The sequence below is a fragment of the Narcine bancroftii genome, chromosome 7 (assembly GCF_036971445.1).
Source record: "Narcine bancroftii isolate sNarBan1 chromosome 7, sNarBan1.hap1, whole genome shotgun sequence".
Classification (NCBI taxonomy): domain Eukaryota; kingdom Metazoa; phylum Chordata; class Chondrichthyes; order Torpediniformes; family Narcinidae; genus Narcine; species Narcine bancroftii.
In genome coordinates this window covers 135,207,055-135,222,639 of record NC_091475.1, presented here as the reverse complement: position 1 = coordinate 135,222,639, position 15,585 = coordinate 135,207,055, and the positions used below count along the sequence as shown (strand labels likewise).

Here is a 15,585-nt window from a genome sequence, read left to right as displayed (position 1 = left end):
ACAATGTTGGTAAATGTGACGTTATGCACTTTGAAGGAAAAATGGATCAGATAATTAATTAAATAGCGAGTGATTGCAGCAGGCTGCCATGCATAAGGACTTGGGAGTGCTTGTGCATGAATCGTAAAAGGTTGGTTTGCAGGTGCAGCAGGCCATCAAGGAGGCAAATGTAACACTGGCTTTCATTGCTAAAGGGAATGAATTTTGGAGCAGGGTGGTTATGCCACATCTGGAGTACTGAGTGCAGTTGTGGTTTCTTTGCTTGAGGAAGGATATACTAGTTTTGGAGACGGTGCAGAGGGGGATCATCAGGTTGATTCCAGACATGAGGGGGTTAGCCTATGAGGAGAGGTTGTGTTGTCTGGGACTACTTGGTTGAATTTAGTAGAATTGAGAGGGGGATCTTGTCAAAGCTATAAAATTATGAAAGAGAGGTAGATAAGTTGTTTCCATTGTTGTGGGAGGAGAACTAGGGGACGTAGCCTCCAGATTCAGCAGGGATGGCACCAAGGCAGGGTCATTCATGGGCATTTCCCCCCAAAAGAGGTATTGTGACCCCCCCCCACTGGCTCGCAGCCATTGTCCCCCCCAAAATGATGTATTGTGACCCTCCGCCCTCACCCACAGCATTAGCATCTCTGCCCACTCAATGTAAGCAGCATGTTCCTATGTCAAGGGGTGGCAGCAGAGCCACCGCGTGGAGGAAGTTCATGATGAGCAGGTAGGCACTACCCCAATCTCCTCTGAGGAGTGTGTTTGAGATAACCCTGCAGTTACCCTAATGACCCCCACTAGTTCTGACACTCATCCTGAGATTCAGGGTAGTAAATTTAGGATGGAGATGAGGAGGAACCCCTTTTCAAAAGGGTGGTGAATCTGTGCAATTCGCTGCTGATTGAGGCAGTAACCTCAGTAAATATATTTAAGACCAGGTTGGATAGATTTTTACATAGTAGGGAAATTGAGGGATATGGGGAAAAGGCAGGTTTGTGGAGGTGAGCCTATCATCAGATCAGCCATGATCTCATTGAATTGTAGAGCAGGCTTGATGGACCAGATGGTTTACTCCTGCTCCTATTTCTTGTGCTCTTGCGTAAGAGTGCTGTGGAATCTGAAAAGGGCTCTTCTACCCATATTTTACAGGCTGACCAAGCTCTCTATGTAAGCTATTCAGGAAGGAATATAGGCTGGCAGGTAATAGGTGAGTTCAATCTCCAGTGCTCGACTAAATGTATCCCAGGACGTTGAGAAATTACTGAGATTACAAGATCGAGGTGATCTGGGAAAGCAAGCTACAGAATAACAGATGGAATTTAACTCTGGAAAAATGTGTGGTGTTACACTGATGGATTAAACCAGAGGAGGGCTTGCATAGTGAATGATTGGGGCCTGGACATTTTTGTGGAACAGAGACATTGGGGTACAGGTACATAATTCCATGAAATGGAGATACCAGTAGATGGTAGCAAAAAAGGCTTTTGGCATGTCTTCAGTCAGGGCATTGAGTACAAGAGCTAGGACTTGTGTCCAGCTGTACCAAATGTATCTCATTGCAGTAATGCTCAGCCAAATCCCAGGGCAGGGGAGGTTTGTTCATTCACTGTATGAGAGGAAATAATGCAGAGATCAAGACAGCTTGATATCGAAGATACTAGAAGGTTGGATAGTAAGAACAAATTGCTGGAGAAACTCAGCAGGTCAGGTAGTTTCTATGGAGAATGAAAAATCGGTGTGTCTGGTGGAGGCCCTGCACCAGGTTAGATTGGAATTGAGGGCTGTTCTGTTTCCAAGTTAAACAATTGAAGTTGATATACTGAAGAATTTCTTGTTTCATGCAAAATTGAATTGGACTGATTGAGGAGTAAGCCTCTGTGTGTTGTGAATGAAATAAGATTTTACGTCATTATTTGGCTTCCTCTCATGGTGTACCTTCAGAATGAGCAAAAGGAAGTGTTAAATGTGAACACCCAGCTTGAATGACAAATTGGTTAAGCCACCATTGGCCATTATAAATGAGCTGTCCAGATCACCTGCAGTGGGATGAGAAGCACTGTTGTATCTGAGAGAATACCCAAGGCAAGATTGTGAACTTGTTACAAAGGCATTGTATAAGAAGATCTATAAAGTCAGCCTTTCTTCCATTTGTGTCACACTGGGCAAATGGCCAAAATTTATGCTCAATTCTCGTTTGGAATTTGAATCCATAGCCTCACTGATTAGAGTGATAGAAGTTGAGTCAAACTGACAAGTAAATATTTGTCTATCATGAATAGCTAAAAAATTAAATCTCTTGTTAGAGTTTAGGAAATCTGGAGTGATTTTAGCAAGATGTACAAGATTCTGAGGAGACATGATTTCAAGAAGTTTCCACTAGTGAGGAAATCTCAGCATGAGCAGCCATATTTAAATGATACAAGGGTGGTCATAATACCGAGGTGCACATTGCTCTGAAAACACCATGAAGTTACAAACCTTCCATTATCATGTTACACATACCTGTCATTGTGAATGCCAGCAAATGCTTTTTAACTCCGAACAATCTTAACCTGTCCACAATGAGTCTGGCACACAACAAAATAAGAATTTATAAATGTAGCAGAGCAACACTTGGACCTTTTCCCTTTTGGAGCATGGTTGTACTTTCAAAGGAACGTTAGTTTCTCTTTAAGAAGTTATAGGTATTGTTGAACAAGTTCCATCTGTTGCTGATAAAATGTTTATGCAGACAGTCTTTAAGTGATTATCTTGTTTGCATGCTTCATGTATATCCCATTGGTGCTCATGCATGTTCTTTCGTTGGTATTCAAGTCCAGCCTTGCTATTGTAACATGTTCATTCTAGTAATGTAGAATTCAGTGATCCCTGCAGTGCCAGAGGCCTGTAAGACATCTAGGAGGGAGAGGAAATTTCTTCACTGAGATGGTGTATACCTTGACCACAGAAAGCAGGAGGCTCGGTTTCTAAATATGTTTAAGAACAGATGTATTAAAAATAAAATACATAACAGGGTATGATGAAAGCAGTGAAATAAGATAATGAGACAGAAAATCAGCTATGAATTTTGCCTATTCTGGATGTGACTACATAAAGCTTCAAGAATATTGTGGAATAATGAAGATAATTTTGAAGACCAGGGATAATAGTTTATTATGCATCAGGATTTTTTTTATGTTGTCCACATCTCACTATGAACCTAATCCTTTCCACACTGGAGCATTCCTGGTAGGAAGACCAAGAATATTCATTTTCGGTGATCTGTGCTAGCAGGAATTCTCTGACCTGTTTGAAAACGGCATCCATTTTGCTGCATGCAGTGATAATGAAAGGTATAGCATTCATTTAGCAGTTTGTCTTTTGCAAGCTTGTCTTTATAAAGTTACTTTGTCAAACAGTGCATCTTTGTTCAAATTCAGGCTTATTTTCTGCAGTGATGAAAGGCCATACAAATGCACATGCACACTAAAAAGCCCACCAATTCTGCAAACATTTTAAAGTTGAATCTTCGTGAAAGTTTTCAATGACAAACATCATGCCACTGCACAACAAACCGACAATCAAAATTCCATTAATATTACCACCATAACTCACTTCATTCTTGCTAAGCAGAGCAATAGATTTTTTTAAAAGTGAGGTCTTTTCAGGAATTAAAACTTAATTTGACAAATTGATCAGTAAATACTAAGCAATATTTATTCCTTGTCAATCTATTGACATCAGAGAGACTGGATACAGACTTGGAGATGCTTTGGTGAGCACCCTTGCTTTGTCCACATCAGTGACGGGGATCGCCCAATGGCCAACCAGTTCAATTCTGCATCCCAATCCCCTGCTCACATGTCTACCCATGGACTCGTGATCGATCCCACCAAGATCATCTGTAAATTGGAGGAGCAACACTTGATTTTTCTGTCTGTGCACTCTCCATCCGGATGCCATTAACATAGACTTCTTCAGTTTCTGCTAACATACTTTCATTCTCCCTCCCTTCCCCCTTTGTCTTTCTCCTAGTTCTCCTTTCTCCATTCCCAGAGCCATCCTTCCTCCACTGACTTGCTGGTGTGTCCTGCCTCCCATAACCACCTGTTACCTCCTGCCTTGAGAACTGTGCTCCTCCCCACCCCCAGCCTATCATTTTATATGGATGCCTGCTGATATTATTCCATATCTAGATGAAGGGTTCAAGACCGAAACGTTGATTATGTACCTTTGCTATATAAAGAAGAATGACCTGCTGAGTTTCTCCAGCATTGTTTTTACTTCAAAACTGCAGACTTTTGTACTTTACTTTATTCCTTTTGTCTTCCTTCTACTGTGCAAATAAAATAGTTTGTGAATGTGTTGGTTTCTCTGCTATGTGGCCAAATTGAGATTGCCCAGATCTCTAATTGCATTTTCCTTCAGCATGGGAATCACTGGACTGTAACCAGGTATGAGAACCCTCGAGTCCCTTCCTGCCATTACCATGAGTGATGAGACTGAGCTCAGGCAGATCACAACAAATGTGATTCTATGCCACAGTACACTATCCCTAGCGAGGGCCCCAGGGCAGTGCTTGAACCTCGCAGGAGACGTGAGCAGCAGTATGAAGGATCCTTGTCCCCTGCACCCTGAGCAGATGGTAAATTGTGCTGCAAGGAAAGCCAGCAACATCTGGGTAAATAGGACTTGGTCTGGGTTAGGCAAGTCATTAGAACTCCATTGATTTTTTTTGTATCGGCAAGCTCAGAATAACAAGATAATAACAGAGGAGTATTAATTTCATGTTTGGTATTTTACTGGTTGTGAAAATGGGTGCAATTTGGCATGAAGGAGGAAAGCTAATAAAACCTACATTTTGGGATACTTTGGCTCTTAGATTTTGACATTGAATTAGTAAAATTTGTAACATTTAATCTTGTTCTTTTAGAAGGAGGGAGTCTTTCTTTATATTTATTTACAAAACAGTAAAAGCTGATTTTAGCCATTGAAACCCATGCTGCTTAATTACTCAATAATTAACCTACAACCTTGGATGCTTTGATTTGGAGAGTGGGAGGAAACTGGAGCACCTGGACAAAACCAACACCGTTCATGGAGAAAACCTGTAAACTCCTTACAGATGGTCTGAAGGCTTGACCTGAAATTTGTCTCTTGTTAGCACGAGTGGGTATTATTCATGATATCTAATTCATCAGGCACATATTGGAACAAATTGCACCATGGATGTGTGTCTTTTGAAATTTTATGGAAGGAAGGATAAATCTCTGCATTCAGTCACTGAAAAGCCAACTCTACAATGTTAGGGAAGGCTGGGAAATGGATTTCTCCCAGTTTTGCTTTCAAAAACTATGATTATCACAACAGCTCTTGATCCAAATATTCGGGTTTCTCAAAACTAAATCACGATGAGAATAAATTCATAAATGCCCAAGTCAATCATCTTGTTACCAGATTTACCAAATATTGCATTGTTGCTCTGGGCCTAGTAATCCTTGCAAAATCTTCCCCCTGAAACATTTGCATTTTGACATCCAGTTCAAGAGAGCTAGCTGGTGCAGTTATTTCAGCAACAAGCTAATCTAACTGCCTACAGAATCTTCCCTTTTTCACCACAGTGCAGCATCTCTCCATTGCATTCCCCTGGTGTGTCCTGCCCCTTTGCCAGGCAAACCCACTGGTGGCTGCAGCACAATGGTTTATGTTCAGGCAGGCACAGCTGTTGTAATCTGTTGGTCTTTAGCCCCTTTTACACTTGCATCCCACTAAATCAGCCGTTCAGTATCTCGGGATAGGAGTGGTGGTTTTGTTGTTCACGCTTGACCACTCTTAACCTGGACACTGTATCTGTTCACACTTCCAAGGAGCCATCCATGGGGTTAGTACTGTTCTACCTTCATGATGCATTGAGTGATGGTGAACCTGTTCTAAATCCTGATCAATGTATTATGATCTTATATTTGAACAAAATTAATCATCCCTAATTATTACATAATTAAGTTTTGCAAAAACTTGGGTAATTTCTATCCCAGAATGCAATTGATCATCCTACACTTGCCTGATTGCAACACCGGCATCAAATGTAGGGAATTGTACTAGGGGTCAAGGCAGTCTATCCCTGGCATAAAATTACATCCTCACTCCAAGCGTGGAGAAGATTTTCCTTTCGCACTTGACCCTTTTTAGGCCGATTGGCCATTAATTCCTGGGACCACTTGCAAGTGTAAAAGAGGCTTTTAATTCAAACATGGCCAAGTAAAATTCTTGATACACTCCATCTCGATGAACTGGCATTGCTCCACATTAAACAAGGGTTTGGGGAGAAAAAGACACAGAACAACAAAGGCACCTAATGCACTATTTGTGAGTCTAAAATAGCTTGGCAGCTCTGTTATTCTCCTGTAGGCATAATAGCTAGATGAGCTGTAGCAAGTTGTGAATGAACATATACAACTGATAACCCTACTAGTAATGTTACAGATGCATAGATTTACAACAGAACTGGCAGCCCAAAGCCATCAGCAGTAGGATATTGTGTAATCTCCTGAGCTAAAGTGCTTCACTCTACCATTGCTATGAAGCAAAATGACCAAGTCAAGTTATGGGGGAGTTTTGAAGTTTACACCAGGAATCATTCCAGATCTCATTAGTTTTGAGCCAAATGTAGATCAAAGAGATGAATTTCAGAGATGAGCTTTGGTGACTGAAGTTGATAATTTAAAAATGTATGGATTTAAAAAGATATTGATGCTGAAAGGAAATGGAAATTTGGATTATATGTTCTAAAGCATTTTTCCAAGTGCTGACTTAAATGTGTCTAACAAATCAGTAGTGTGTGGTTCTCTGCCGTAAAATAGATCAGAATTTTTTCTGCCTAACTTTTGAATTAATACCATCACTGTCCGGTTGTAATGCTCTTTAAAACACAGCATCATTGCATGTTCTAATACCTGTACCCCAAATAGTGAAAACATGACCCACGCATACAAAACTTGCTGATCTCTGTATTCTCTCTTGATAATGCTCTGCTTTGCATTGGACCTTTATAGCCATGAGTGTTTCTTTCTTCCTCCCCATCCCCAAGCCCCAGCTTGAATAAATCAGCAGGACTGAGAGGAAAAAAAAACTAATTTTTGATGTTAGGTTTAGCTTTTTAGATCTCCGTGGGAAATAACTGAAGTAAACTTGGGTATATATCAGGTGTTACAGAGTTCTGTGTTGTGTATTGGCCTATCTGTTTGGTTTTGTGTTGAAAAGTGACAGTTTACCTTTAAGAGCCAAGGTGCAGGTGGATTGCTGAGAGAGTGGGAGACAGACTGAGCGTGTGCAGAAAGTGATCTAAAAATTTCTGGACTTGGACGATAAACCACCACTGGGGGTGCTGTGGAGTGGAAGAAGGCCCAGAGCATGAGTCATGGTCTGGAGAACAGTTTAGAATGTTGGGATTTCAAAAAGGGATGAACATTGCGAAGGCAGCCAGAAGGATCAGGACCAAGCCAGTTGTTCCTCTCTCTGCAAGCAACACAAGATGACAACTTCGAATTTTGTGCGCTCTCGCTCGCTCTCTCTCTCTCTCTCTCTCTCTCTCTCTCACAAAGATCTTTTGCTTCAGTTTACCAAACAAACTGAATTTTGTTTGATCTTTGCTTCGGTTGAGATTGAAGTTTTGTGTCTAAGTTTTTCTGTGGGCTGGTTGGAAATATAACTTAGACTTTAATTACATATGTTATATTTAGGCTGGGGAATTTATTAGTTTTACACTGTTATAGAAATTTGCATAGTAACCAGTGGGCATTGTTATAAAAGGGGGATTTTGAATTAAAGTTTGAAGGTGAATTTTTTTTTGTTAATAAAGTAATTGTTTATCTTTATCCCTGTGTGATATGCCTTCTTTGTGGTTGCTGGTTTGATCTTGTAACACAGAATACCCATGAGCTGGATGCTGGACATTATCCTGATTTCAGAATTTCACACTTAGATGCCTGATGACGAGTCATGTGACTGGCACAACAGCAGTTCGGAAGCTTGTCCCAGAGGAGGCTAACCGTGCTTTGTGCCAAATTTCCAAAGAAACACTGGGAAAATGGCAAGAAAAGAACTTGAGCAATTAAGCTCTAAATAGTATAAATTTTTTTCTAACAAACCTATATGTCACAAATGCAAAACAATATGATAAATTTAAAATGCACATCACATTAATGAGGTGCATCTTCACATAAATAATCAGTCACACAATAATTCTGTATAAAGCATCAATGGTGCAGAAAAACAAGGGATGCAGCTGATAAAGTTTCAAGATTCTATTCTGGCATGTTGATTGTGTTCTTATCTGTTTCACTAATCCAGATGCACACATGTTCAATCATCAAATTGGTACATTGGTGTAGTGGTTAGTGCTACGCCTTTATAGCTCCAGTGATTGGGACCGGACCTGTGTTCAAATCCTACGCTGTCTGTAAAAAGTTTGTTCATTCTCCTGCATGGGTTTTCTCCAGGGGGATATGGGTTCCTCCCACCCTTCAAAAATGTACCAGGGTGTAGGTTAATGGGTTGAAAATTGGGTGGCATGGACTCGTAGGGCCGATTGGCTTGTTACAGAGCTGTATGTCTAAATTTTAAAACCTGAATTTAAAAAAAATCTTAACCTTCCTGCTCAATATCTCCCAACAATCCACTCTGCCTGCACTCTACTAGGAACCTTGATTTCTCTCACCCTTTTTAATTCAGTCTACTCCCAATCATTGTCTCTCTGCCTTTAACCTTGCTTAAGATTTTGCATTTCTCCTTTTGCTTCTTTGATTTGGATCATGCCCTCTCAAGTCCTCTATTACCCATCCCCTTATTTTTTTTCTACTCCCCTCCAGTTCTGTGCTTGCTCACTTCCTATTCCTTTCCTCTGCCAGTGATCTGATTTTTTTCCCCTTCTCCCTACTTCTCAGATAAATTTCCTCAGTAATTAAATTGTGCTACAAATTATAACTCGCATTTAGCAATCTAGATAAACTTCCTCTCTCCTTTACTTGACACACACTAGCATTCCATTTTACAATTTGAGTGAAGCTCCCTACAGATCAGAAACTGAAATATAACTTTTTTTTCCTCTAAATATATTGGTAATTGATGCTACACCTAGAAGAATTTGCTGCTATTTGCTGCTTTCTTGAAAATTTGTGACATCTTTCATTCTCTTTGAATATACTTTTGGGTGGTAAATTTCTAAATTGATTTCATTACCTTTTATCACGTTTATTTTGTGTCACTTTCTGTATTTTGCTGATTCTGTGCTCTGTAGCACTCATTTCTTGAGGGATGGATGTTTTGCATTTAACTTTGCAAATATGCATTTGACAAGAAAGGAAATGTTATCGTATGACACTTGGAGATTTGTATTCTTTTACGAACAATTCCTTGCTACAAAGTGCAAGTTAAATTCCACATGTCTTTCCTTCGAGATGAGAGTTTTGATCCTCTCCAGAGATAACTCTGGTTATTGTGGAAAATTGTCAGTAGGTCTCTGAAACGGGAATGTGGCCAGATGATTTTTACTAACCTTTTTTTCCTCTCACTCTTCACCACAGTCACATTGAACAGACAACAACCTGGCAGGACCCAAGAAAACCAATGTCTGTAATAAATTCAGCGACTTCTGCTAGTCCAGTATCCATGCAGCAGAATGTGATGAGTACAGCAAGCTCTGGTAAGTCGAGGTATTTATCATTGGTAAGTAAGGAAGATGCAGATAAGGAAGAAGGAAGAATGGGGGAAAAAAGACAAAACATAAAATTCTCATTAACCTTGCTTCCAGCTTCTTGTGAACTTCCATTGTTTGAATTTTTATTTGAGGTTGGAGGAGGAGAATGAGTTGTAAATTTGCAAAGCATGCATAGATATGACGACCTATAATTCTCTTTATTCTTTGAGCTGGGATGGCAATTTTTTCCCCCATTTGATCTCTTTCTAGAGTACATGTCTTCCTAAATCTCTAGCATTAAATCTTGTCTGTAGTGCAAGGAGTGGTGATTCAGTGCCATTGCTATTTTAATTTTATTTAAAAAAAATCTTTTGCTGTCTATTTGAATAGACCCCAACAAATAAGCAATAAAATTATTATTCCAGTCTGTATTATTTTTGGCCAGGGCATTGAGTTCAACAACATGGAAGTGATGTTGCAGTTATTTAAAACTTTGGTTCAGATGCACTTGCAATATTGTGAGTATTTCTCGCCACCCCATTCCAGGAAGGATGTGGAGATTTTGGAAAGGGTACAGCAGAGCTTTACCAGGATGCTGCCTGGATTAGAGGGGATGACCTATGGGAGAGGTTGGACAAACTCTGGAGTGATGGAAGCTGAGGGGAGACCTGATGGAGGTTTCTAACATTGCGAGAAGCATAGATTCTGACCATCTTACTATCTTTCTCTCGTGGTAAAAATATCAAAGGATGGAGGAATCAGTATTTGAGGTTTGTGAGGAGGGAGGAGGGGTGGAGAGAGAGTTTAAAGTTAAAGTGTGGCACAAGAATTTTTTCTTTACACGAATGGAGGGTCCCTGGAATGGGAAACAGATGCAAGAATAGTATTTAAGGTGTTTCTAGATCGATTCATGAATATGCATGGATTATCGGGATGTACATGTCCAAGAAGCAGAGAATTGATTTAATTTGGGCATCATGTTTGGTGCAGACATGGGCGAAAGGATCACTTTCTATGGCATAGTGTTTTTTCTATATGATTGAAAGAGCACATTTTGCTTTGCAGCACTGTATCTAAATATTTTTCTATTTGTCCTTTCAGATTTTTGTTTTCTTTTTTGATGCATTGTGTTAATTCAATTTGTATCTTTTATATATGTTATGTACCTTTGTAGTTGCAAGAATTTAATTGTTCTTGTGTCCTGCTCAAATTGAATTGAATATTGGAAGTGCACAATAGTGCATTTTTTCCTCCCAGTTGGTATTTCAAGGGAATTCTGTGTTCAGGAAATAGCAACAAGTTTGAAGGGTTGGGCTTCTGAGATATTAATGGCAGCCAGCTCTGTGTGGATAACATTTTATACAGACCTGGTATTATAGTGAACTTTATGAAGAGTTCACTATTTTTAACAGGAAGAGAAAGTAACTAGAATGCTTTTCGGAAAAAAGAAATCCAAAGAGAAGACCATGTTAATAATTGGGTTTTTAGATGAATTTTTTAGGTATACAGCACAGTAACATGGTATTTTGGCCCGCGAGTCCGTACCGCTCAATTTACCTACACCCCCAGTGCGTTTTTGAATGGTGGGAGTCCCTGGAAAAAACCCACACAGGGAGAATGTACAAACACCTTACAGCGTAGGATTCAATCGTTGGCTGTAAAGGTGTGCTAACCGCTATGCCAACTGTGCCATCCTTGAAAGAAGGTGGGGGGGGAGGGGAAGAAATGTAATGGGGTTAGGAGTGGTGTAAAGAGTGAGAATAACTTTTGGCAGATATATATTGACTGAAAGGTTGACTAATTTCAATTTCTATGTACCATAATATTACGCAAGCTTTTAACTGGACTAAAGTCACAATCATGGTGTCTACCACTGTAAGATTGTTTACATTTTGTTCAGAGACTTGGTGATTACTACTTGAATTGGAATTAGGACTTCATTAATATTTCAAGTACTGGGTTTTTAATTAATCCTACATTGTCTTTTTATCATGTTCAAACTCTTCACTGCCAGATAATAAATTTACTTAAAACAGTCTGCTTCAGGCAGACATTTCACTATCTGTTGTTTATTGGGATCAAATTTCATAAACGTGCTTCAATTCACTGAATATTATTTGCACAAAGTATATTCATTTTTAGCTACAGCCAAGACTGAGGTAACTATTCAAATTCTAAAGCTATTTTGCTGTTTGAACAATTGACTGATGATCCACAGAATTGCATGCATCTTTCTCCATGATAATAGCCTGGAAATTCGTTCTTGTGTTATTCAAAGAAAAAGCTTTATACAGTTAAAATTTGATTTTATGTGGAGTACAGAAAAGTTTTGATAATTTCTGGAAAAAAGTGTCTCACTGTTGGGGAATACAATAGAAAACAACAGCTGTTTTTTAATTAGTCCCATGAAATTTGTTTTAATTAAATTTGTTGGAATAGGTGTCAGCCAAGTGAGGAAAGTGGTGCAGTGCTTGGCTCCCACCAAGGTGAATCCTACTCCATTCCCCAGAATAGTCTGTCCTGGAACAATTTGGTGAAGGGTATCTGAATCTTTTGAATGGATGAGGATTGTTTGTGGAATGCAAGGGTGGCCAAAATGAGAATGACCCGCCCTGACAAACAATAACAGCATTTTTGAATAAAAATGATTGCACATACTCCACACTTAAATAAAATTTAAGACCTAGAATATCAAGTCCCCCATTTTACCATAGCCTGGGGATGCGGTATTTTCACCCTTTTTTACTTGAGCAACAGCACCTTGACAGATCGGAGATGGGCAGGATGGCAGGCGCACATTCACCTGGAAGGGAAAACCAGAAGAAGAACAATGGTTTTGCAGTTTGATTTTTGTCAAAATGGCAATGGGATAATCACTGCCTCTTGATTTTTCAACAACTGGAACAGAAACTGTGCCATAAGAAAATTAATATTAAACAAGTCAGGAGATCACAACATAAGAAAGCAAGATCCTGGCAAAATGAGCCTTACTTGATCATTGTGTTGCTGCCAAACTGATGGCTTTTGACCATAAGTGCCCGGAGTGTCTTGCGTGCCCAATATACTTAATCAGTAGCAGTATATTAAGACTGGTTTCTCAACCAAAAATCAAGTCTACTTTGATAAGAGTGATCAGGGCCTAACATTCCAATGGAAAAATTCTCAAGGGACATCAGATGGCCAAAGTTCAGAAAAAAAAAGATAATCTAAACAGGTTGAAACAGTACAGGAGGTCCAGCATCTTTTCTACAAAATAAATGATAATTGATTACTGAAAGGTTGTCAGAAGTACTACTGGTATTTCCCAGAGCCATGATTTTAAATCTTACTCAAAGCAACATTCTTTGCCAGCCTTCTCCACAGCCCAGTGTTATTTCACTCCTCAGTTGGAAAGCAGACCTGGTTCTATAATATGTGAATGCTTTCTTTTGAACCATGGCCACCACCTCAATATACTCCCCATTTCCAGTGGATTTTTTAAAAAAATCTAGATCTAGCATTCCTCTTCCTGGATAACACAAGTTGGATGTAGGTGTCAAAGGTACCACAGAGAAAATGTGGGGGGGACACCAACAAAGAACAAGTGACCCAGAATTTGGAGAGCAAACCTCGCATCTCTACCTTAAAAATGTACGTACTTCAAAGTGGGATTCATTTGAAATCTAAAATCTGGAGTCACTTGAAAATCGGCTTCCTATCCATGCCTGGATTGTTCTGAGGCAAATTCACTCCCCAACTTCAAACTAGATCTATGCTCAAGCTCTGCAATTGGCAAAAAAGACTTTTTTCCCTTTTTGGTTACATGATATGGTTGAGTGGCTATGAAGTTTGCTTACATTGCAGGTACCTTTGCCAACACCAAGTAAAATTTCAATTGTTAAACAGCGAAGGGCAATGACTTCCTCCTGTGTGTGTCTGCCTGGAGCCCTTGAGGGTCTCACTGACCCCACTGCACCTAATGTTTACTGTGGGTAATAAATTCACTTCCTTTCAGTGCGCTCTTTGCAATTTGCTACATCGTGCTTCACATGGTGCCCTTCATTGGAAGTTGTTGGGGTGATGCTTGTGTGATGTGCATGCTCCTTTTAGACTCGGGCTAGTTTCTGAATTTGTAGCTGACTGGCGAGGTGCCAGCAGCTGTGTGATGCTGAAACACCAGTTTGTTGCTACATGCTGAAGTTAAGTAAGCTCTCTATTATTCCAGGGAATAAGATAGAATATTATAACTAAGTACTAATCACATTCCTGCAGTTTTATTTAAACTGTTAGAACACTGTACAATGTTTTAGTGTACCTAATAAATCCAAAAAGTGTTTTGCACCAATATTTTGCAACCTGGATGTATAATATTTTTGCAACATGTATCAAGATCATTGATTTTTTCCCCCCCCCCTGAACTTGCCAGTTCCTCCTTGTCACACAGAATTTGACTACTTTGGCAGCTATAGCTGTAGATCAATTTGTCATTATGCTCATTCACAAACCAAAGTGCTTTCAGATAGAAGGAATCTGATGAATCGCAGCAATTCATGTTCCTTCTTTGTCTCTCCTTAGACTTTTATTTTTGCATGCCATTTTACCTCCCTTTTCGATCTGCACACCTATCCATCCTGGGCTTTCTCTACTTTCCAGGGTGAGGTTCACCATAAAATAGAGAAACAACACCCTATATTCCACCTGGGCAGTCCACAGCCCAATGCTATGAACATAAACATTTCTAATATCAGATAATGAGGCCCCTTTATTCTGTCCCCTTCTGCTCTTTCCTTACCCCTCACCCCACCATTTTATCCCCTTTCCCACCCATTCTCATCCACTCTCATGTTGGTTTCTTGAAAAGTTTCTTAATAACTTAGAGGTGCAAGATTCAAATAATCAAAGAGAATTACTGATGCCTTCCACCATCTCAGAAAACTGTACAGACATACTTCTCAAGTAAAAAAGTGTTCTTTATCACTTTCTTTCCATTGCAACTTAAATAACTGAACTTGTACACTAGTTTATTTACACAACTATTTTTAAATTGTTCTTATCGATAACGCACTGGCAACAGTATGTTGCCTCTCCATCTTGTGGATTTGGCTGCGACAGTTTGGCTCTGTGTTGCTGGTCCACGTGTAATGATGTAGCTTTTTGAGCTTCACCTGACAACTGCTGTGTTGATGTCTCAGTATTAGAGGTTGTGGTCTCTTCATTTGATACCTCATTTGATATTGGTGTTGCAGGCTTTGCTGGTATTATAGCTTTCTGCTTCATCATATCTTGTGTTGCCCGGATGTGAATTCTTTTCTTCCTCAGCTGATTGCCAGAGTCTTGGTGTCTCAACTTCTCTGATGATCTTTGCTGTAGTCCATGTTTTCAACGTCAGCTCTTGAAAATGCACATGCTGCCCTCTGAAGAGTTCTGGCGATGTTTGTGTATGTTTGTTATAAAATCCTTGTGTGTCAGTCAGTCTTCTGGTTTCCTCTTGGTTCTGGATGGTGTTTTTTGCTTGGCAGAATTGTTTTGCAACTCCTGCCATTTAGAAGTTCTGCCGGGGACTTCACGTCAGCCCTTAAAGGTGTTGCTCGTAATGATAGAAGAGCTAGGTCTGGGTCTTCTTTTGTTTCGTGACACATAACTAATGTGCGTTTCACAATTTGCAGTTGTCTTTCAATGAACCCATGACCTTTGGGTAGTATAGGGATGATGTAGTGATAACAAGCACATACTCAGCAGCCAGCTTTCTCAATTCTTGTGATGAGAACTGTGTTCCATTGTCACATATTATTTGCATGAGTATTCCTTGTTCAGCAAGGAACCCTCTCATTACTGAGCAATAGTTGATGCTGTCTTTCACCCTTTTGACGAATGGAAACTTAGAATAGTAAAAGGCTACTATTAAATACTACCCTTGATTCTTGATGAACAAGTCTGCT

General features: G+C 39.7%; 1 protein-coding gene across 5 annotated transcripts in view; it reads left to right on the top strand.

The window, feature by feature from the left end:
* Positions 1 to 15,585, top strand: part of yap1 (Yes1 associated transcriptional regulator) — a 149,477-nt gene that overhangs the window by 74,252 nt on the left and 59,640 nt on the right. For 4 of the 5 annotated variants that reach the window (XM_069890717.1, XM_069890720.1, XM_069890719.1 and 1 more), the window contains exon 2: positions 9,555 to 9,673. In XM_069890717.1, the coding sequence (XP_069746818.1) occupies positions 9,555 to 9,673 (119 nt within the window). Of the gene's footprint in view, positions 1 to 641; positions 722 to 9,554; positions 9,674 to 15,585 lie in introns of those variants that run through there. The other variant, XM_069890721.1, reaches the window with a different exon arrangement.